General features: G+C 43.4%; 1 protein-coding gene across 1 annotated transcript in view; it reads left to right on the top strand.

Moving 5' to 3' along the window:
* The first annotated feature begins 22,290 nt into the window (after nt 1–22,290).
* The window catches only part of LOC115473284 (SRSF protein kinase 1-like), a 44,348-nt gene continuing 43,143 nt past the window's right edge, over nt 22,291–23,495 (top strand). The window contains exon 1 of the mRNA XM_030208111.1: nt 22,291–22,349. Within this exon, the coding sequence (XP_030063971.1) occupies nt 22,338–22,349 (12 nt within the window). The 5' untranslated portion in view covers nt 22,291–22,337. The remainder of the gene's footprint in view (nt 22,350–23,495) is intronic.

The following is a 23,495-nucleotide window of genomic DNA, read 5'->3' as shown; positions in this document are numbered from 1 at the left end:
AAGCATTTCCAAATATTTCAGTTGTGCAATTCACCACTCCTTATCACAGTGATTTGCCATAAGGTGCTATGACTTGATAACATGTGAATCTGATCTGATGATTGTAGATTGATGCCACATGTTGAAACACCCCCTGCTTTGGTCCAGAAACATGAATAAAGCACCGAGAACCTTTTTAACCTTTTCTTTCTCTTAGTTTTTCTAAGTTTGGGCTTCTTTAAAGTGTTTCTGTGGTGTTATTCTGGTTGAACTTTCATTAGTACTTTTTTTAAAATTAAGTATTTTATGTGTTTTTCTCTCTTGTACTTTGGTTATCATGCTGTGCCTTGTTCCTGATTAATTAGATATGTTATATCTCAAGGGAATAAGTGGGTTTTACTTAATACTTTTCCTTAATTATATTATGTACATGATCAGATTTGCTTATGTAATTAACTAGCACACCACCTTCTTTTTTGGGGACTTATGCCATGTGGGATATATACCCTAATGTTTGCCACTCAAGCTTTGTTTCAGAATAAAAATGATGGCTTCCCAGGATTTTTAAATCAGCCCATAAACTGTAATTATTTATTTTATTTATTAAGTGAATGCAAATTTCTAAAGCCAAAAAAATGGTCTTCTCTTTAACTGAGTTCAAAGTTATTCAGCCATTTTGTAATGTGCAGAGAGAATACACCTCTATAATGTGTGACATGGTTTCAATTTCTCCACAAATAGACAGTGCATTGAGTCTAAAGCCCAGTGATGGAAGTTGACCATGCAGCGATCTTTGATGTTTTGAACCCCTTTCACAGGGATCCTTCTTGTCATGTAAGCTCAAAGCCAGTAGTTGATGAGTGGGGTTTAACACAAGAACCTTGGCAGTGGTTTCTTATGATACACATTCCTTGATCCAAAGGATATCCTTGACGGTCCTTGGTCAAGTAAGTTGCCCCAATGGGGGGTATTGCAAGGAAAGGGTGTTGTAGAGTAGTAGATGAGGTGTAGCATGAATGGTTTTACCCAACTTATAACATCAGCAGCAGCAGCTATTGGATAAGCAAGGGTGATGTTTGTAAAAACAGCATACCAAGGGAGGGAGGTGGATGAAGGTTTACATGGCTGCACTCAGTTGGATGTCAAAAGGGTTATTACTTGATGATTTTAACAAGACAGATAGTATTCTGAAGCAGAGCATGATAGGATGAGACCTGAGGTCCAAAGTAGTGCAGATACAGCTCCCTATCAAGCATGGATAGCAGATTAATTATTGCTGTTTTTAGGTGTTTCCAGGAAGGCTGATTTCTGTCTAGACTCACTCATATGTATTTTAAGCAGAGATCAGGGTTTCATCTCTGATCATCCATGTAGATGTTAAGTTCTTGTTTGGCACCTGTGCTGTGGAGCTGGAAAACACTGAATATAGTTTTGGTAGGACTCAAGTGTGATCCACCATGTGTGCACTAGCCTGCCAGTGTAGTCCCATCTTCATTCAGGGTCTGGTCCAGAAAGCACAACAAATGTCACATATTTAAATGAATTGTAGGATCAAGTTGTTGGTAGATTATTTATATAGAGACATGGGACCAGCCCTGTGGAAGTCCATTAATCCATGCATTTCATGCACTTATCCCCTGCCAAAGGTGGACTTTGAGTTGAGGTGGATTATATAAAGGGAGAGACACTGAGAACAAGAATGATAAAGCATCTTTCTGTCCTTTGGGCTTCAGCTCAATCAGAACCTACTCTGCCTGGCCTATGATATCATAAACCTTTATTTGCAGCTATCAGGGACTTGCCCATTTTCTCCTCCTCTTCCTATCCAGCTCAACTATGGCAGTGGTTATACTCCAGTTGAAAAGTATGGATTCTATTTCCTTCTGGAACTTTGTGCCAAAGCATGCTGTTGAACCAGTCAGTAGCGACCCCCTCTTCCAACCCCAACCAGCTGAACAGCAGAATCCAGGCTCAAGACTTGAACCCAGATCTCACACATGACAATGCAGAGCTGTTTCTGGGCCACCAGCCTGCCTCCTCTCAATGGGTTTTCAAAATGATCAGTGATTTGTTGCTAGCTTATTTGATCCAAATAGCAAAAATGCAGGAAGTCCTTTACTTACTACCTGTGCCTTAGGAATACCATGAGCTTCACATTTTGTCTCTCACTGTTTGTCTAATTTTCCTTTTTCTACTTTTCCCACCAGAAGTGATTTAGTTCTTTTTGTTGCTCCTGTTGGATGTTGCTTGATGGAGTTTCCTCCCCATGAAACAAATGGGTTTCTACATCAGCTCCTTATCCAGAGCTCCCTGCACAAAAGCCCAGGTCAGACATTACCAGGTTGCTCCCAGCTACAACTACAAATGGACAGACATTCATTATGAGGCTAGTCGAGGCAATGTGGAGAAGCTACAGATCCTTCTGGCCACATCAGGTGTGTCCTCCTATTGGTCACTCCCATTCTATTCGTTCAACAGTGTTACATGAGTTCACAAAGAATGCCACCACTTCTCTCCTGTTTCTCATCTTTGATATTATAAAATTTTGTATTTAAGCCATCCACAAAACATTTTGGAGGCATCATCTCAGGGGCATTGTCATTTAGAATTAAAGGTCCAGCTTTCTGTTGTCACAGAAATTGGGGTCATCCTGCAGGAAGATGGAAGTAGAAAATGTCAGTATATTTTGCCTGCAAACAATGGGTCTGATGTTTTCCCATACACACAAACTGCTGGATCCTGTATAGGTCACCCAAAGTTGGGCATGAATGTCAGATGGTGTCGATTCGCATTAATTAGGATTTACGTCGGATCTGCCCCACACCCTGTTCTATAGCATGTGTGCCTAATTTCAATAGTGCACAGCTCCAAAGGGGGCATGCCCATGAGAGGGGCATGGGCAGGTCAGGGGTATTCCCAGAATTTAGGCACCATGTTACAGAATACTGTCTTTTGCATGTCTAACTGCCATAAGTTGAATGCCAAAATTTACATCAGGATTTAGCATACTTACATGCTGGTACTGAAGTTAGGGGTGAAATGCCTGGTATTCTATAAAGGCGTTCTGCATGGAGCACCCTTTACAGAAGGACTGCTCCAGAATTTAAAAAGGCATGGGATAAGCTTAGGAACAGGAAGAATTAGGGGTTACAGAGGATGGGCAGACTGGATGGGTCATGTGGCCTTTATCTGCCATCATGTTTCTATGTTTCTAGTAGCTTAGCACTAGGGCTGGCATTGGGGGGGGGGGGGGGGGGGGGGGGGGGGGGCAAACAAGGCAGCTGTCCTGGGCCCCACAGCTCCAGGGGTCCTCACAGTCCAGGCATCTCTTCCCATTCTCCCCACCAAAGTCCGTCTCCTCTTCCCTTCCCAATCTTCTTTAAAACATTTATTTCCCTTCTCAAAGGGGCCTTGGTGCGGCAGTCACTCTTACAAGCTGCCTCGAAGCTTTCTCTCTGCTGCAATCCGCCCCCCTCTGATGCAATTTCCTGTCTCCGCCTGGGTGGATCACAGCAGAGAGGGAAGCTTCGGCACTACCGGAGGCAGCTTTTGAGGATGGCTGTCATTCCAGGGCCCCTCTGAGAAGGGAAATAAAAGTTTTAAAGAAGACCGCAAGGTGAGGGGAAGTGAGAGAGGGAGAAGGGGAAGAGATGCCTGGACCCCGTAGTCCGGGGGGAGAAGGGATCAGGGTCCCCCTTCCTTAATTTCTGCCCTGGGCCTCACAATGTCTAAAACCGGCCCTGCTTAGTATAGATCATCCTGGGCTGTATCTTTGGTACTATTTAGTGACACCTAAAATGGGGGAAACTTTTAGCACAAAGGCGTGAAACTGCAATCCTGGAGAACTGCAAACCAATCAGGTTTTCAAGATATCTCTCAGGAATATGCCTAAGAAATATTTGCATGCACTGCTTCCATTGTATCCAAATATTTCTCATGAACATTCATTAGGGATATGCAGAAAACCAGACTGGGTTTGTGGCCCCTCCTTGACTACAGTTTCACTCCCCTGCTTTAGTAGATCTGGCACTAAGGCTTGATTAACTACACATTGTTTTTTTTTTCACTACACCTTTGTTTTTTGTTTTTTTTTTAGACAGGCCCTAACTCGGTGCTTGTGCATGACAGAAATTTGCATATATTGAGACCCATTGAATGCAAACCTATCTCATGTATATTCACTGTGGTAATCCTGAAAACCCCAACTGGCTAGGTGCACCTCCAGGACAAGGTTAAGAAGTAATACCCTAAATGACTAACTGCTTTTGTATGTTTCCTCCATTTCAGTGACATTCAGTAACATAGATGCTGATATTTGCATGCTTATTAGATATGCAAATGTTTAGAATAATGGCATTTATGTGCCTACGTGCACACATAAACGCATAACTGCCAAAATTCCACCAAAGTACTACTTGGTTAAGACCCTCTTAACTTACATAACAAATAACTGCAAGGGGTGTAACATAGGAGGAGCTTGGGCAGAGCATGTACAGGGCTCAATCTGATGCACATAACATACAGAACACTCTAAGTTATATGTGTATCTGTAGTACTTAGGTGCTAAAGCTTATATAAGCTCTTTGGCTGGTGTAAGTGTTTGTTTCTCAGCACATACATGCAAATATACCCGGTTATACTAGTATATTATAATGAAAGTAAGCGCCTACTCTCCATTATAGACTAGGCTCCTGCCATGCCTTCAGCTGGCCTGTAATAGAACTGCCCCAAAACTTCTGCACTCTATCTTCGTTATTGTTTCTTGTGTTGTCCTCTCTCTGTCTGTTAGGGGCTATGGGAGATTCTATAAATGGCGTCTAAAGTGCTAAGCTAGAAGAGTTGGGTGTGACCAACCTAACTTTAGGTGGGGCAACTTACACCGAGTCTATGATTGATGTAAATATTGACGCCTAAAATAAGCAGTTGGTGCCTAACATAGTATTCTATGAAATAGTCAAATGCCCATAACCCACTCATGCCCCTCCCATGGGAACGCCTCCTTCACAGTTACACGTGAGTACACTTAGGCACCTAGTTACAGAATAGCGCCCGTGCACTTTCGTGCTTAACTACCATTTCAGCCCTGTTTTGGCACCTAACATCTGTTAAATCCCGTTGCCACTCCTAACGAGGCACCATATATAGAATTTCCCTGTAAACGATCATGCGCCATCGTGGTTTATGATGTTTTCTCTGCAAAATATCACAGAGGTTTACCATTGCCTTCTGTAGCCCACTGTGCTTGGTCTTTCCTGGTAGTTCCCCCAGTCTGGTATGGATCTAGCCTAATCCTGCTTAGTTTCTGAGCTCTACAGTAAGAACTGCAGGCTCTTTCAGGTCAGTGTTGCTGGGAGATACTTAATCTGTTTAGAATTATTAACATGCACTGGTGCACTAGAAGGCAATGTACAAATGTAATTCCTCAGCAATTTATTGTGCTACTTTCCATTTTGGTGTTAGACAGGGAGCTTGTTGACAGAAAGGATTACTATGGAAAGACTCCACTGTACTGGGCAGCCTACAAAGGCCAGAAGACAGCCATGGAGTTATTATTACAACACGGAGCAAGTGTGAACAGCTGCTGTAAGCATGGCGGATCCCCATTACATGCTGCAATTGGCCTCTTCCCAGACTGTGCTCTCCTGCTAATTCAGGTAATTGTACGCAGCTTTACTTCAACAAAAGAGAATCCAGAAGAAGTTCATCTCAGTTCCACCAGAACATATCTGCTTTTGTGAAAAGTGCCAGTCTAGTGCTTCCCAAGCTTGATAAAGTCAGAAAAGAAGAATGAGAAATAAAAGAATTTTCAAAATAAAATATAGCTAAGGCAAGGTTGAATTTCAGATTTTGCATAGGCAGCACTGGAAAGTGGGGCACAGCAACCCCCAAAAATCTGTATTGTCATTATTGTTCATCCTCTTCTTTAGTCCAAGTATTTGGAATTTTTAAAATCTGGTGCTCTGCTTTTTGAACTTGTTTATTCCTAAATCCAGGTCTGAGCTATGTGGAATCCATTAAGAGGGTAATTTTCTAAAGGGCACTTAGGCTGTAATGAGCAAGGAAGTTTAATTGGCAGGAGACAGCGGGAGCATGCTTGGCCCATTATCTGACCTGAAGCCAGTAGGTGTAGCTTGCCGCCATACAAAATAATGTATTTTGAGTGTATCAAGATGACGGTTCTGCATAGGGAAGCAATTAAACCTCCTTGAGTGTAGACAGCTTCAGCCTTGTCATGTGTCATCGACTCCTGTCAATCAAACCTCCTTGATTATGAGCATATTTTATAGAGATGTACAGGCACCTCTGTCTTCATAAAATACGAGCATAAATCCTGCAGAAATTGTACGTAAATTGAAGGCATGGGCACTACACTTGCATGAGAGCTGTTGTAAATATACATGTGTACAATACATGCAGTTCCAAGTATTTTATAAATTGTGACTCTGCCCCTCCACATTCACTATTCATAATTATAGGCGTGGCCTAATTTTAAAAGAACTGATTTATGTGCTTATAGCAGCGTGTTGCATACAAAAATGCTTTATAACATTATCCTCGTTGTTCAAGTTCTGATTCTTATAACCAGATCTCTTTCTTTGTGTATAGCTGGTAAACAATCAGACGCCTCAAGACTGTTGATACTCACCGTTAAGCTGTAGAATATTTTATTAAATCTAGAACATGGTATATAACTAAAACCACCAAAGACACAATTATTTTTAATTAATTTCATACTCTGTACCAATATTTCCATCTAAATCTATTGAAGGTTGACACTTTGAAGATCACAAAAAAATATATAAAGTTACAGGAGAAAGTAAACACCAACCAAAAAAAAAAGGCAAAAAAGCCTACTCCTGTGTTAGTACTCCTTCGCTGTTAAAAATTGATAAAGGGTGTGCCTCAGAGCTAAACACTTCCCCCAGGACCAAACTTGTTTAAATAGGAGGCTGTCATCTATCATCAGTAAGACCACATACTTAAAGGTGATGATAAAAAAAACCTCCAGTATTTTAATTAGATGAAGAATACAGCCATCTCCAAAACATATATCAAAGTTCAAACACAGAAGGGGTACAATATGACAAAAGAACACTTAAATAGGTGCCAGCTACCACAGTTCAACACAATAATGCTGCATTGATAAACATAAACAAATATGAATCTTGTAAGCCAATCAGGATCCAGCTAGGCAGCCCATGTTATAGGGTGTGATATGCCACTTCTTAGCAGGAGGTCGCATAAGTAAAAAGAACTCTCTACAACAGGAAGTAAGTAGAAAAGTCCACCACTTTATGTCACAGGGGCTCTGATGAACAGCAATGAAACTCAGCCTTGGTTATGACCAGGGTCTCAGTCAGTAGTCATCTGAAACATACTCTAAGAAAGATGGCTCAGAAACAAACACTTCCAATTCTGGCACTTACTCTTGGGATCTTGACTACTGAGCCACCTCTCACTTAGGGTGACTTCATCCAACAACCCCTACCCCCCTCTCAGACTCTCCTTTGGGCAGGACCCTCCTTTCCTCAAGCAATCATATGTTCTGGTATTTTTTAAGCCCTTAGGCTATTTGGGTGACAAAACAACCTTGTCTAGGTGGTGATATGCAACTCAGGCCTTCCTCCTGGGTCCAGACTTATGCAAATCAGCCAGCATGAACCCCTTCCAACCAGGACTATGGGGTACTTTGCCCGTGAATACAACTTTCTTTCATCAAGCAGTATTGAACTGAGCCCCTCTTAGTAGTCTGCCACCTTCCCTTGGACAGGACTATATCTCACTGTGACTGTATGGTCCTGTCCTCCATCCTACAGCTGTCTAAGTCTCAAATTAACTAAGTGTCTTCTTTACACTACTCTCACTTCCTGCAGTGTTTCCTTCATACTGCAGTCCTCTGCTATCCCCCCTTGAAGAAACCTCTCTTCTTTAAAGGTAAGTACTTCCTTCTTGTTGTAGGTCTAGCTTCCCTGACTCTTTCTTAGGTGTCCAGACCCCAGGGTTTGCAGTCTGTTCCAGCCAGCCTCTTGTCCAGCTTTCTTGGCTCCTCCTTTGGAGTCTGTGCCCCAGGGTTCTCAGCCCACTCTGGTCAGCCTCTCAGGTTACAGGTAGGACTCCATCCCTTCTGACTTCTTCCTCCTAGACTGTGCTTTTAATACCCAAACCCACCCTTCCTGGGCCCCTCCTCCTAATTCCAGATGGGTCCAGAACTTTCCTACCTAGAACTTTATTCTTAAAAGGGAAATACCTCTTCCACTCGACGGGCCCTCCTACCGTTAACCTAAAAAGGGCAAGACCACTTCTTACAGCCTTCTGGGTGTAGGCTGTCATATATGAGGCAGAGCTCCCTCTAGTGGCCCCTCCATAGCTAAGCTGGTCCTTTACTGGCAGAGCTCCCTCTAGTGGCTTCTGTATGGCATCTCATGGCCTGTCCTCACCACAAGGTAAAAACATCATTCATACGCATTTCAGTATAATAAAACCTATGCTGTAAGAAATGTGCAGTTCTTGTCATTGAGTAACATGTGTGTTAAACAATCTGATCATTGTTCGACCTTGGGAAGGAGATGCCATTTCTTAGGGACCTTGTCTTGTACTATTACAAATGTTATGCCATAGACTACCTGTTTTCACGGCAACCAGCCACTTTTTAAATGCGTAAGAGTTTATAGCAATGCCCACAGGAGAAATCCAATAAATATACTTTCCATATCATACGTTCTTTTTTGTCTCTGGCTCATTGCTGGAATTGTTGTTTCCATACATACATTTCAATGCTCAGTCACCTGGATTTATTCAAGAACATAGTCAGAGTTTGATTAAAATGCGAAGGAACTGGGGGTAGGGGAGTAGACACAATTCATAGGCAACACGGGATTATCCTTTCCACACATTTTCAGAAGAACCATTCAATTTATCAATATGTCACCCATCAGCTGAGGCAGTCTGCCTATGAGAAAATGTTTGTTATTACAGTATTAGCAAGTCTGATAGGGAATGCTGAAATAATTCTTTGATTTTTTTTTTACCTCTCCCCCCCCCCCCAGCATGGCGCTGATGTGAACTTGGAGGATAACTGGGGTGTGACCCCAATGTATTTGGCAGCTTGCAGTGGACAGATGGAGTCTATCCGGCTCCTTGTACAGGCTGGAGCTGATATCACTTACAAAAATAAGGTATGGAATGGACCAGGATTAAAGTCGGCATCTCAATGGCAGAATTAGATCATCAAGGAAGACAGTCAACAAAGGCTATTTTGGGAGGTAAAACTGGAGTAATGACGTGCTTTGTTATGTTCTGGCAGTCACTCAGTGATACCACCCACAGCAGCCAGCTTTTGTGATTTGTTTAGTTCAGAAGCATAGCCAGGTTGAGGGAGCCGGGGGGGGGGGGGGGGGGGGGCTGCTGATGGCGCAAAAGATTGAGTGAAAAATAGGCGCAGGCACCATCTGAAGTCCATTTGGGGGAATGGCCACTGCCCTGGCGACCCACCTAGCTACACCTCCAGTTTAGTTACCAACATTAATAAAATAAGGTATATAAGTGTCCTTAGAGGCAGGTGATTGGCCCTATGAGACTAGAATCCACCCTAGATTGGGTAGAAAAGAGGAAATAGTGGATAATAATAACGGAAGCTTAGCCACTGTTTGGAAAACAGGATACTGGGCTAGATGGACCATTGGTCTGACCCAGTATGGCTACTCTTATGTTCTAAGATGCTAGATTTTCGTGTTTGACAATGTTTTCCATTTGCACTTTGATCCAGTTTGTGACCGGGCAGCAGTGGTGCTCCTTGGTCGACTGCCACTCGGGACAGATCTCCACTACGCACCCCCCCCCCCCCCAGGTGCAGCATTTTCTCCCCACCCGGGTGCAGCATCAACACCCCTTGCAGTCACTCCCTCTGGTGCATCACCTCCAACCCCCTCCTCCCCCCCCCCCCCCCGGTGCATTGCTCTTACCTCCTGGGGTGCTGGGAGCAGCTGCGCAGCTGTCAGCTCCGCCGGTTCCCTGCTCCCTCTGCCCTGGAACAGGAAGTAACATCAGAGGGAGCAGGGAACCGGCAGAGCTGACAGCCACGCGGCTGCTCCTTCCACCCCTCCTGCAGCGTGCACCCGGGGCGGACCGCCCCCACAGCCCCACCCTCAGTACGCAGCTGCTGGGCAGACTGAATGGGTCAAATGGTCTGAATCTGCCATTATCTACTATCAGACCACTATTCAAAGCAAATTATGTGTTTACCAACTGCAGGAAAACAGCTAGGGCCCTATTTACTAAGCCGTGATGTAGGCGCGCTAGCGGATTCAGCGCATGCTAAATGCTAGGGACACCCACAAGAATATATGGGTGTTTCTAGCATTTAGCACACACTAATTATTTAGTGTGTACTAAAAACGCTAGCACACCTTAGTAAACAGCAGGGGCGTAGCTAGGTGTGGCCACAGGGGCATGGGCCCCCACAGATTTAGCCCTGGCCCCCCTGCTTTCACCCCCCTTGCCACCGACCCTCCCCTGCCACATTTGACCCCCCCCCTCCCGCCACCGTCAACCCTCCCCCGTTGCCACTGTCAGGTACCTTTGCTAGCGGGGATCCCCAACCCCCGCCAGTCAAAGTCCTCTTCAGTGCCGGTCTCCGGCGCGTTGCTAATCTGGATTCTGTTTATATGAGTCCTGAAGTCCTGCATGTAGGACCGTGCAGGACGTCAGGACTCACAGAAACAGAATCCAGATCAGCGAATGCGCCAAACTCGGAGACCAGCGCTGAAGGGGAATTCGGCTGGCGGGGGTTGGAGACCCCCGCCAGCAAAGGTACCTGGCAGTGGCGGGGCAAAATTGGCGGCGGCGGGAGTGGGGGGGTCGAAAGGGACGGGGGGGGGGGGACTAAAATGTGCCACCTCACCTTGGGCTTTGGACCCCCCTCCCGCCGAAGTCTGGCTACGCCCCTTACAAACAGGGCCCCTAGTTTGTTTATTCATAGATTTGTAAATATTATACAGAAAATATTTGGCCATTGAAATTACTAAACAGCCAGATATTGTCTGTATAAATGGGCTAATAGCACAGACTTTGTAATATAAAGAGGAAGGGAAAAATAAAAGAACTATCTACTAACAAAACTCTGCTAATGTCATTAGAAAGGAAGCTAGACAAGGCCTATCAATTTATGCACATTTCTTACGCTTAATACACAATGCAGAGACATAGCTAAAATGAAAATTAATCACTAAGATGGAGAGAAAAGCTTTAGAGCTCCACCTCCAGCTGTAAATTTTGGCGAGGCTTCATGGCCAATTACTTCATAGTCATAAAAAGACCCAGTAAATAATTCATACTCAGCTCTGTACAATGCAGAAATTATAGTGAAAAAAAATCATTAGAAACATAACTTATCCGTTTTAACTGAAGACTCAGTACCCCCCCCCCCCCCCCCCAAGCTGATACCATATTGAAGTGGTGTGATTTTCAAGCAACCATGGTTAGTAAGGTTGGTCCCAGTAATCCCTGAAGCAGCAGTTCAACGAAACGTTGGCCACCATCGGTGGGCCCGAGCCCTCAGTTAAAACAGATAAGATATGTTTCTGGTTCTAATAATTTTTTTCATTGTAATTTCTGCATTGTACAGAGCTGAGTGTGAATTATTCACGGGTGGGGGGGGGGGGGGGGTTATACTTCTGAAGTAATTGTCTGTAAAGCCTCAGTAAAATTTACTGCTGGAGGTGGGGCTCTGAAGCTTTTTTCCTCCATTTTATTGTTTAATTTTCACTTCAGCTCTGTCTCTGCATTGCGGTACTGAGAATAATGGATGTGGGTAAATTGATAGGCCCTGTCTAACTTGCTTTTTGCTGATACTGGGAGAGTTTTGTTGACTAAGAGAACAGACACCATACTATCCATATATTCAATATCACTACCTTTTCAGAGAGGGTATTGAACATATGGATTCAGTTAAGAAGCTGGCGCCAGCACTGAACTTAATCCAGTGAACCAACCAACTGGAAAACCGGCCCTATGTTTCTCATCTGACTTCTGTACTTTTCAGAAAACCGGGTCACCTCCCAAGCGCCTCGCCTCCCAGACAGCATTGATATCCTGGATTGAATCCTGTTCTCACCAGCCTCGCTCCCTGAAACACCTCAGTCGTTTACAAATCCGGGCTACCCTTGGCTACCAGAGGCTTCACACCATTGAGTCCTTCAACCTTCCAGAATCACTGAAAGCCTATCTTATGTTTGAAGATCTGGTTCTACAGGAACCACTTTAATAGCCAAGCACTGAAGCTGAACAAAAGTAGAGGAGCCGGTTTGAACAGACTGGCATGGAATAAACCAAGACTATTTGTCCCCTGTTCAAACTGAAAAGCTTCAGTAAGCAGACACGTCTATTTTAAAAGCATGAACATTCATTGGATGACTTGCTATATAATCTCTTATTTCCAGGGACATGAAAACTACATTTACAATAATCATGATAACCCCAGAACAGCCACACTACAGTTCTCATTTGAACCTACCAGAAAAAATCAGTCCAAAAAGCCCCCCAAAACAAAGACACATCAAGACTCAGGAAGCCAAACCAGCTATATATTGGTCTCTTTGTGTATGTGGGCTAAAGGGATGGAGACTGGAGGTGGAGAGTCTTTGTGTGGATGGAGTTGATTATTGTGCTTTAATGGTGGTATGAAAGCCTCCAAAGGTAATGGTGATTCCCTTCTCACCACAGAAATACGATAAGCACAGTTTCATTGGGATCAAGGATGCTAATGGGGAATATTGAACATCTCTATTTCTTTCCATTTTACTGCAACTGCTCAGGACCAATGGCATTGGAAGAGACTCAGTATGGATGCCCTTGCCATGGCCACTGCAACACCTGTAGGACTGCCCTACCAACTAAAGGACTGTCCTGCTAGTGCTCGAGTGTTGACTTGACTTCACTTGACACTCCCTCAGTCCGTTGAAGTTCATATTCAGCCAAAACCATGATTTCACGGGAGTGTTTAGCTCTCTGCTTGTTTTTTAAAAGCATTTTTTTAATTAAACAAAAAAAACAAACAGTTAAACTATGAAGTTCTCATTTACCCCCCTTTTTACTAAGCCATGTGGCAATGCCGACACAACCCATTCAAAGTGAATAGGCTGTGTTGGCACTAATGCACCAGCAGCTGCTAGAATGGCTTATTAAACAGGGGAGTTAGGTTGTTGACTTGGCTTTAACTTGTGAGGAGGTCAGGGTGAGGAGATGTAGGTGTATGAAATAGATAAGAAACATTCTGGTCTGAATCTTCTTGAGTATAATTGTACCTATTGTGCTCTATTTTGACAATCCACATTGGGTGGAAGCAATATGTGCAGACGCAGTGAAGGCAAACAGCTGCTCTGCAGTGCACCCTTGGGTCTCTGTCCTAGGCAACTGCTGCCTTCCTTCTCCCAGAAGGAGAAAAACATGTCTAAACAAACAAGGAGCACCTGTCTGCTCAGAGTCCTTTCTCCTCCCTGAGCTCGTAAGAGGAGAGAGACAGAAGACAGAGTAACAAAAGAGCAGGAGAACATTTGGGAAGAAGAAAGGGACAAGAAAACAAGACTTAAACAAAGAAATTAAAAAAAAAAGAAAAGAATGCAGAGTTGATGGGTTTAAGAAAGAACAATACAGAATGTTATAAAGAAAGATAGAGAGAGGGTAAATGTAGGAGAGAAATGTTACAATTTCCAAAGAGATTCAAAAGATAGAGAGTGAAAGAAGAAAGACAAGAAGGGGAAAGGAAGAGATAGTATTTTGGATATAGCTTATACCTTTTTCAGTTGTAGCTCAAAGTTACATTCAGGTATGGTAGGTATTTTTACCTGTCCCTGGAAGGCTTAGAATCTAACTTTATACTTGAGGCAATGGAAGGTGAGACCAAAGGACAGAGAAAATGAAAGATAATAAGAGAAAGAAGTTAAAGAAAAATTAAAAACTGGTGATAGTTCATAGAAATCTCTAAACACGATCAAGAAGAAGTGGGAAAATGTATCAGAGATGGTGAGGTCTCCTCAGTCATTGACAACTGGCTTTCGTTCCGGAAGCTGCTTACAGATACAGCTGCAGAAGGTAGTTCAGTATTTATCAATTTGTAGGGAGGAAAATGTTTCCTTGGTGTGCTGGTGATTAGATACATGTACATGTGGGTTTCAATACTCACAGGAAAAGTGCTCTTTCGAATAAAGATCACGATTCTTATTAAATTATAGTCTATTTTTGGGTTTGCTCTTCAACCAGCCATTAACTTGCCCGCTACAATCATGGAAAGTCTGTGTTCCAAAGTGTGTAGCTCTTCTACTGGATCCTCTATGATAAAACTGGTTTTAGGACCCAATTTCTTCTTCCAACTAGTTTATTAAAACTTTATAGGCTGCCTGGCAATTTATGATCACAGTGGTGTACTGAAGGGTTCTGGAGATGAGAGCTGGAGATAAAGGGAGCAGAGGACACACTTTCATTCTGAGATGCTATGCTGTCAGTCTGGGCTTTCTCCCTCTCTGATAAAATTTGACTTTATCACTGACCACTGAACTAAGGGTTTTAAGTTTAAGGCTTCCAGCTGGCTCCAGAATTTCAGAATAAGCTGATCCAGTCCTGGTTTTACGCCACTGCATACGTGGATTGTAGTCTTACTTTTCACAGGGAACATAATAGGGAAATCAGAGCTATGACTGGATCAATGTATCCTCAAAATCTGGAGCCACTGTTTTGTCCAGAAGGTTTATTGATCAACAATAATGACTCTGTGGTCAACACAATGACTCGATATAGCCATGCTTTGGCCCATCGGCCTGCTTCAGGAGTCTTCCTGTGCTATATAGATGAGTGTGTAGATGTCGTTGGCTGTATATATCTCAAGCTAAATCACTATGGATCTGCTCTAGAACCAGTTTCTACGAGATTGCAGCAGATCCATAGTGATTTAGCTTGAGATATATACAGCCAATGGCATCTACTCACTCATCTATACAACACAGGCAGACTCCTGAGGCAGGCCGATAGGCCAAAATACGGCTGTGTAGAGTCGTTGTGTTGACCATAGAGTCATTCTTGTTGATCAATAAACCTTTTAGACCACACACAGCATCATCGTCTCTTTGAGTCACCTTCGCTGTTCTCTTTGTGGCACATTTTTTCTGCAAGATTTTTTTGTTCTGTATCCTTGGCCAGTGTTTTGTCACCAAATCTCAAATGCTCAAGTACCCCATTTTACCAGGCTTTATAGTATCATCTCTGTTACAACTTATAGCTGTTTTCTTCAATATTTACACTAACAGATTCCCCCTTCTTAATCTGTCAAGAATCTGTTATCACTTTCCCAAGTTTTCCTCAACGTCTTTACTCCCTCATTCAATCCTTTAGTATAAATCTTTGAAACTAAACCTTTACTAGGGGCATCTGAAGTAAATAATTGTTCAAATTCTGTGGTTTCTCTACTACAAAGAATATTATAGCAGTATGTTATAAATACGCATTTGAAGGACAGTGATTCCGAGTCTGTAATCAGACTGTTGAATTTTCCAGTCTGATTTCCTAACATGTGCTACAGCATTAGTATATCATAAAACCATTATTGTGCATTATTATTAAATATACTCCTTAATATAATATCCTGCTTATAATCGAAAGAGAAAAACGCTTATATTGCGACCCAAATCGGGAGATGGGCGTCTTTCTCCCGTGGGCGCCCAAATCGGTATAATCGAAAGCCGATTTTGGGCGTTTCCAACTGCAATCCGTCGCGGAAACGGGTAAAGTTGTCGGAGGCGTGTTGGAGGTGTGGTGAAGGCGGAACTGGGGCGTGGTTATCGGCTGAGGAGAGATGGGCGTCTTTAGCTGATAATCGAAAAAAAAGGCGTTTTTACCACGATTTTGGGTCACTTTTTTGGACCCTTTTTTTTCACGAACAAGTCCCAAAAAAGTGCCCCAACTGCCCAGATGACCACTAGAGGGAATCGGGGATGACCTCCCCAGACTCCCCCAGTGGTCACTAACCCTCTCCCACAAAAAAAAAACACTTTAAAAACTTTTTTCCAGCCTCTATGCCACCCTCAAATGCCGTACCCACCTCCATGACAGCAGAATGTGTTCTATCCTGTGACAGCCTTTCCCTGGTTCTGATGTGGCTCTCGGGTGAGTGTGACACCTTTTCTGTTATGTGGGTGTAGGGTATTGGGCTCCGTGATTCTACTAGCTTGTGGCAAATGCTCACGATGTTGGTAGTTGGTAGGCTCTACTCCCATGGTGCTTTTCCCCCTGCTTACTGGGTCAGAGTGTGCCCTGTTTTGTTTCCGGTAGTCCATGAGGTAGTGGCCATTTTTGTAAGCCAGTTTTAGATCCCTTTCACGTGTTAGCCACGTTACAGAACTTAGTTCTTACCTTGAATGTGGCTGAAAGAGGGCATTGTACAGCATTCTGCCAGCTCTGACCTACTGCTCATCTCAGTACCAGGGAGACTCGTTGCCAGTGGGGCACAACCTCTGATCTGCAGTTAACTGTGAGTAAGCATGCTTATTCCAATAAAGGACGTTTTCGGAGAGATTAGTCTTCAGGTGTCAACTGGTGTGCCAAGGTTATATAGCAGCAATAAGTCCTAGAGGCCTGCGTATATGCAGGTCCCTGGAGCACTTTTAGTGGGTACCACAGTGTACTTCAGGCAGGTGGACCCAGGCCCACCCCCCTACCTGTAATACTTGTGCTGGTAAATAGGAGGTCTCCAAAAGCCACTGTACCCACATGTAGGTGCCCCCTTCATCCCTAAGAGCTATGATAGTGTTGTACATTTGTGGGTACTGGGTTTTGGGGGAGGGGGGTTGGGTGCTCAGCACCCGTGGTAAGGGAGCTATGCATGTGGGAGCTTTTTCTGAAGTCCACCGCACTGACCTCTAGGGTGCCCAGTTGGTGTCCTGGCATATCAGGGGGGCCAGTGTACTACGAATCCTGGCCCCTCCCATGACCAAATGGCTCGGATTAGGACGTTTTTGAGCTGGGCGTTTTTAGTTTCCATTATCGCTAAAAAAAACAAACGCCCAGCTGAAAAACGTCAATTTTTTCGAACATACGGTCCGTCCCGCCTCTTCACGTACCCATTTTCGGACATAGACACCCATGGAGATAGGCGTTCTCGTTCGATTATGCCCCTCTACCTGACAGTGCAACCAATCTTGATAAAAAAAACGGGAGTCTTTTCACCCTCCCAGGCTTTGTCATCCCCTACTCATTATTCCTTAATTTTCCAAGTTCTATCATGAACTATACTTTAAAGAAAAATTCAGAAAGGACTAGATCTTTTGCTTATAGAAGTTAATTGTACAATCAACTACATAAATGGATGTGGCCAGTACATTTCAGAAAGCAACGAGTTTAGAAATGTAAATCCATATGTATTTTCCCTTCTAAAACTATTGCTTATTTTTGGAACCAGTGGCAGAAGGCATGTGTGTATTATGTACATTTACTCAGGAGGCACAAATGCATGCATGTTTGCTGGTATATATATATATATATATATATATATATATATATATATATATATATATACTCTGCATGTTGCAACTACAGTATTATACACTTCAAACTCTGTCCAGCTTTGCCTCTGAACATGTCTGCCTTGCACACACACTGGTAGTAATAGGATCGCTCCCTACCTGTGAATATGGTGGCAGATTTTGAATAACATGCTTTTATTTGTAAGCCTGGCTTTTGCACATAGGAAACCTTTCCAAAGCTATCCTCCACATATAGTTTCGAAGCTTGTGGAAAGGTTTGGTGCTAGCAACGGTTAGAAACCACACCGAGCACCTGTGCTCTTCAGACAGCCGGTAATGACATTGGATTTTCCTACTGTGGGGCTGGATGTGCCAATCAGAATATAAAGTTTTCCCATTTCTGTTCTATATTTTGTCAGCACTTGGGCTATTCTTGGTTTGGCAGGAGAAGACGGAGCATTAAGGTCAGGAACAGGGCAGTGTTATGGAAAGCACACTATAAATTACAGCCCCCATGCCCCCAAATCTGTTCGAACTCAAATGATCCAGTTTCAAACAGTTCTTGTCTTCCACCTCTCCTCCCCCTCTAGATAATTTAAGGATGGGAAAGGAAGGAGGAGGGAAGGGAGACAGAGCATTTACAGCAGCTCCCTGGCAATAGCGTAGCTATGTGGGGCCAGGGGGGCCTGGGCCCTCGTAGATTTGGCCCTGGACCCCCCTGCCGACCCGCCTGACCCCCCTCCTGCCGCCAACCTGCCGACACCGTCACCTGCCTTTGCTGGTGGGGGACCCCAACCCCCGCCAGCCAAGGTTCTCTTCTTCTCGCAAAAGGCTTCCTTCTGTTTCTGACGTCCTACACTTACAACATGCAGGACGTCAGAAACAGAAGGAAGCCTTTTGCGAGAAGAAGAGGACCTCGGCTGGCGGGGGTTGGGGTCCCCCGCCAGCAAAGGTAGGCGATGGTGGATTGGCGGCGGGAGGGGGGTCGAGAGGGTCGGTGGCAGGGGGCAATGGCGGGGCAGGAGGGGTCGGCCGAAGTCTGGCTACGCCCCTGCTCCCTGGACAAACTGGGGAGACTAGTGGATCATTGGATTATATCTTACTTTTGTTCTGTAATATCATATTGCTTTTTATAACTCCATTTTAACGGTATGCATTAAGGTGTGCAGTGAGAGTCCTGGGACAGGAAACATCAAGGGGTCCTTTTACTAAGCCGCGTAAACGTCTATGCGCGTCCAACACGTGCCAAAATGGAGTTACCGCTCGACTACCGCGTGGCTGATGCGGTAATTTCATTTCTGGCACGCATCCGATATGCGCATCTGAAAAATATATTTTATTTTCGGGCACGCATAATGGCCGTGCGCCAAGTGGCATTTGACGCGCGTAGGTCATTACTGCCCAGATTCTTTACCGCTAGGTCAAGGGCTGGCGGTAAGGTCTCAGACCCAAAATGGATGCATGGCAATTTTGATTTTGCCGCACGTCCATTTTCAGCAAAAATTTAAAAAAGGCATTTTTTACAGGTGTGCTGAAAAATGATTCTGCGTGCACGCTAAAACACGTGTCTACACTACCGCAGGCCATTTTACAGCGAGCTTTTGTAAAAGGGCCCCTGAAACCTAATAATAGGACTACCATGAGACAGGATCAAAACATAAACATTTAACACTGCTGAAATTCAAATAACAGAGATAAAATACAATGTCAGCATAAAACTGATGGTACACCTAATAAATATGCATTAGAACATTCAACTAACATAGATATGATGCTAATGCTTTTCTACAATACAGCTTGGACCAAGTGCGGATGTATAGGTGGGGACAAGATGCATGGTACAGTCAGTTGGGATAGATAACATAAGAACATAAGAATAGCCCCATGCCTGCCTCAATACAGACTATGGATTTTTCCTCCAGGAACATGTCTAAACCTTTTTTAAAACCAGATACACTAACTGCTGTTACTATCTCCTCTGGCAAAGATTTCCAGAGCTTAACTATTTTTCCTCCTATTTGTTTTAAAGGTATTTCCATGTAATTTCATTGAGTGTCCCCTGGTCTTTGTCCTTTTTGAAAAAATGAAAAATCGATTCACTTTTTCCCATTCTACACCACTCACTATTTTATAGACCTCAATCATATCCCCCCCCTCATCTGTTTCTTTTCCAAGATGAAGAGCCCTAACCTCTTTAGCCTTTCCTCATACAAGAGGAGTTCCATCCCCTTTATCATTTTGGTTGCTCTTCTTTGAACCTTTCCTATTTCCGCTATATATTTTGAGATACAGCAACCAAAATTGAATGCAATATTCAAGGTAAGGTTGCACCATGGAGCAATACAGAGGCATTATAATAATCTTGGTCTTATTTTACATCCCTTTCCTAATAATTCCTAGCATCCTGTTTGCATTTTTGGCCACCCCTGCACACTGGGCAGAAGATTTCAGTGCATTGTCTACAATGACACCTAGACCTTTTTCTTGACCCCTATGGTGGACCCTAGCATCAGGTAACTATGATTCAGATTATTCTTTCCAATGTGCATCACTTTGCATTTGTCCACATTAAATTTCATCTGTCATTTGGATGCCCAGTCTTCCTGTTTCCTAATCCACATGTATTTTGACAACTTTGAATAGTTTTATGCCATCTGCAAATTTAATCACCTCACTCATCATTCCAATTTCCAGATCATTTATAAATATGTTAAATAGCATGGGTCCCAGTATAGATCCCTATGGCACTCCACTATTCACCCTCCATTGATAAAAATGTCCATTTAACCCTACCCTCTGTTTTCTGTCCAATAACCAATTCCTAATCCACAGAAGGACATTGCCTCCTATCCCATGACTTTTTAATTTTCTCAGGAGTCTCTCATGAGGAACTTTGTCAATAGCTTTCTGAAACTCTAGATACACTACATCAACCGTCTCTCTATTGCCCACACGTTTAGTCATGCCTTCAAAGAAATGAAGCAAATTAGTGAGGAAAGCCTTCCTTTGGCTGAACCCATGCTGACTCTGTCCCATTAAATGATATTTGTCTATGTGTTCTGTAATTTTATTCTTTATAATAGTTTACACTATCTTGCCCAGCACTGATGTCAGGCTTACCAGTCTGTAATTTCCCGGATCACCCCTGGAACCCTTGTGAAAAACTGGTGTTATACTGGCCACCCTCCAATTTTCAGGTACTATGGACAATTTTAATGACAGGTTACAGATCACTAACAGCAGATCAGCAATTTCATGTTTGAGTACTTTCAGTACCCTTGAGTGTATACCATCTGGTCCAGGTGATTTATCACTCTTTAACTTGTCAATTTGGTTCAGTACATCTTCCAGGTTCACCGAGATTTCTTTCAGTTCTTCCACATCATCACCCTTGAAAACCATTTTCAGTACAAGTAGATCTCTTACATCTTCTTCCGTAAAGACTGAAGCAAAGAATTCATTCAATCTCTTTGCTATGGCCTTGTCCTCCCTGAGTGCCCCTTTTGCTCCTTCATGATCTAACGGTCCCATGGATTCCGTCACAGACTTCTACTTCTGATGTACCTGAAAAAGGTGTTACCTTGAGTTTTTGTCTACGCAGCAAGTTTTTCTTCATATTCTCTTTAAGCCTTCTTTATCAATGGTTTGCATCTAGCTTGACAGTGCTTCTGTTGCTTCTTATTTTCTTCATTCTAGTTTTAGTTTTTAGCACGGGGTGTGTTTATGGGTGGAAAGTAGGCATTCCCCACGCTTATCGGTTAGTGTGGGTTCATTGCCACATGCCAACTGATTAGCAGCTCATTAGCATACGAGCCCCTAGCGCCTACAAAATAGATGGCAATAAGGGCTCCCGTGCTAATGGCCAGGTGTTAATAGGGAAATTAGTATGTGGCCATTAAAGGAAAAAAGAAAAATGCGGTCATTTTACCGCCATGCTAAAAGTGGCCTCGGTGTACCTTAAAACTACCACAGGCCACTTTTTAGCACGGCTTAGTAAAAGGGCCCCTTAGAAAAGAAAATAAGATGATACCTTTTTTATTGGACTAACTTAGGGCTGCTTTTACCAGAAGAGTGTGTTACCTTTGAAAGCTAATCAAAAAATGTATTAAGTTAGTCCAATTAAAAAAAAAGTATCATCTTGTTTTGTTTTATTTCTATTGATTACCTTTAAAAGTGGACTAACATGGCTACCACGTCACTTAAAAACATCAGGAACGGATTAAAGGAAGAGGCATTATGGAAGTCTCGGGTACAATGTTTTCTTTCAGAATGAGGGGAATAAAAGACTGTTTTTGATACTGAGGCACATAAGGTATATTATTTATTGTAAGAAAAAAAGAGATATATGAAAGGGGAGAATGCAAAATGCCCTTAAGCAGACGAGGCTTGAAATATCTGATTATAGTCATCAACAGGTAGTGAAGGAATTCAGGGATATGAGAAACTGATAGGCCAAGTTTAACAAAGCTTGCTTTTTGTAACTGGACAGAACTGCTCCTGCCACGGCTAGATTGCTGAATCCGAGTCTGGAAGGAGTTAAAACAGGTGCAGCAAAAAAGGTGACAGTAACCGGAGAGTCCTCCCAGCTGTCCCAAGTCATGGAACAGCCATATCTCTCTCCAGTGCTCCAGTCAGCAGGGTTTCCAGAGGCTGGACCAGGATTAGATCCCACCTCCCCTTCTTCCATGAGGTCAGAGGAAATCTCTCACACTATGCACTGGAGGCAGGACACCCACTTTCCCCCTCCCAACCTTTTTCACAGAATGAGGGAGACCCTTGGACTGTGGCACACAGCACTGGGAGCCCTCTAGTCTGCCAGTCCCTAACTGGCAAGCTAATCTCTTTCTGCAGATGCTTCAGAGGGTGAGTATGAGCCCTTGCTGTAAAAGCATGCAAGAGTTTAGGTGATTCTTATCTGAATGAATGAGTTTCTTTGCATAGATGTCCCCTGTAGTGATGCTGTGGAGCTGGCTCTGTGGGTGCTTAAGCACCCCCAATATTGAACTGACTCCATGAATGTGTCTAGGGAAGGGTAATTTCCAATGGGCCTTGACTGTGTATAGGGAAGGGTAACTTCTATTGAGATTAGCACCCCCAATCATTTTGAAAAGTTGGCTTTTATGGATACATCCTCTCTCTCTCTCCCTCTCTTCTCTCTCTCTCTCCCTCCTTCTCTCTCTCTCTCCTCTCTCTCTAATCAGACGATAAGAATTAGGTGAGTATTGTGACCCAGCTGCAGCACTGTCAACAGGCACTTCTCCGTTCATTTTTATCTGGACGTATGATTCGATGGATAATAGATTTGCATTTCTTTGCATTTATTCAAAGTCTCTTCCTACTCCAAACCTCTGCATTCATTCTGTGCATTTCGTGTATTCATTCAAAACCATAGTCCACTGAGAGACACATGCAGCTGTATTTTGCAGTCTGTACTAAAGGGGATGTAACTTGCTCCCGCTTTGCTGGATAACTGGTAATGCACTTGCTTGCAAAAAAAAAAAAGGTATAATAATGCCTCATGTCAACCAGCATGTCAGGTGATAAAAAACACTGGTATGGTAAATGCCAGGGCTTAAGAAGATTGATATGCTCAACAGCGAGCGGGAGGTTCAAAGGCTGTGCTCAGTTTCTGAAAAACACAGTGGTTAGTCTACAGCCCAGCTGCGAGCTGCATGTTCAAGACTAGTTTTACATTTTCGAGAACGACACACGGTACATAGTTACTATGAGCATAAAAATAAAACATTTGCGTCACCAGTTGTAATTGTCACAGAGTTCATTTCCACGTTAGGCTGAGATGTGTCCTGCAAAGGGGAAGGAATGAACTGCATGGCCCAAACCAAGTTAAAACAAGCAAAGAAAAGCAGAAAAGACAGTAAAATTAGAGAAAGGAGACAGGGGCATGGTCTTCTTCCTGATCCCCTCTCCACTGAAGCTCTAGTTATCCCATGCATGCTTGAATTCTACCCTTGCTAGGAGTCTGTTCCAGGTGCTCACAGCCTCTCAGTA

This window comes from Microcaecilia unicolor, chromosome 6, assembly GCF_901765095.1.
Source record: "Microcaecilia unicolor chromosome 6, aMicUni1.1, whole genome shotgun sequence".
In the NCBI taxonomy this organism is placed as follows: Eukaryota; Metazoa; Chordata; class Amphibia; order Gymnophiona; family Siphonopidae; genus Microcaecilia; species Microcaecilia unicolor.
Note: the sequence above shows the minus strand (reverse complement) of the source record. Positions and strands in the feature narration are given on the sequence as shown.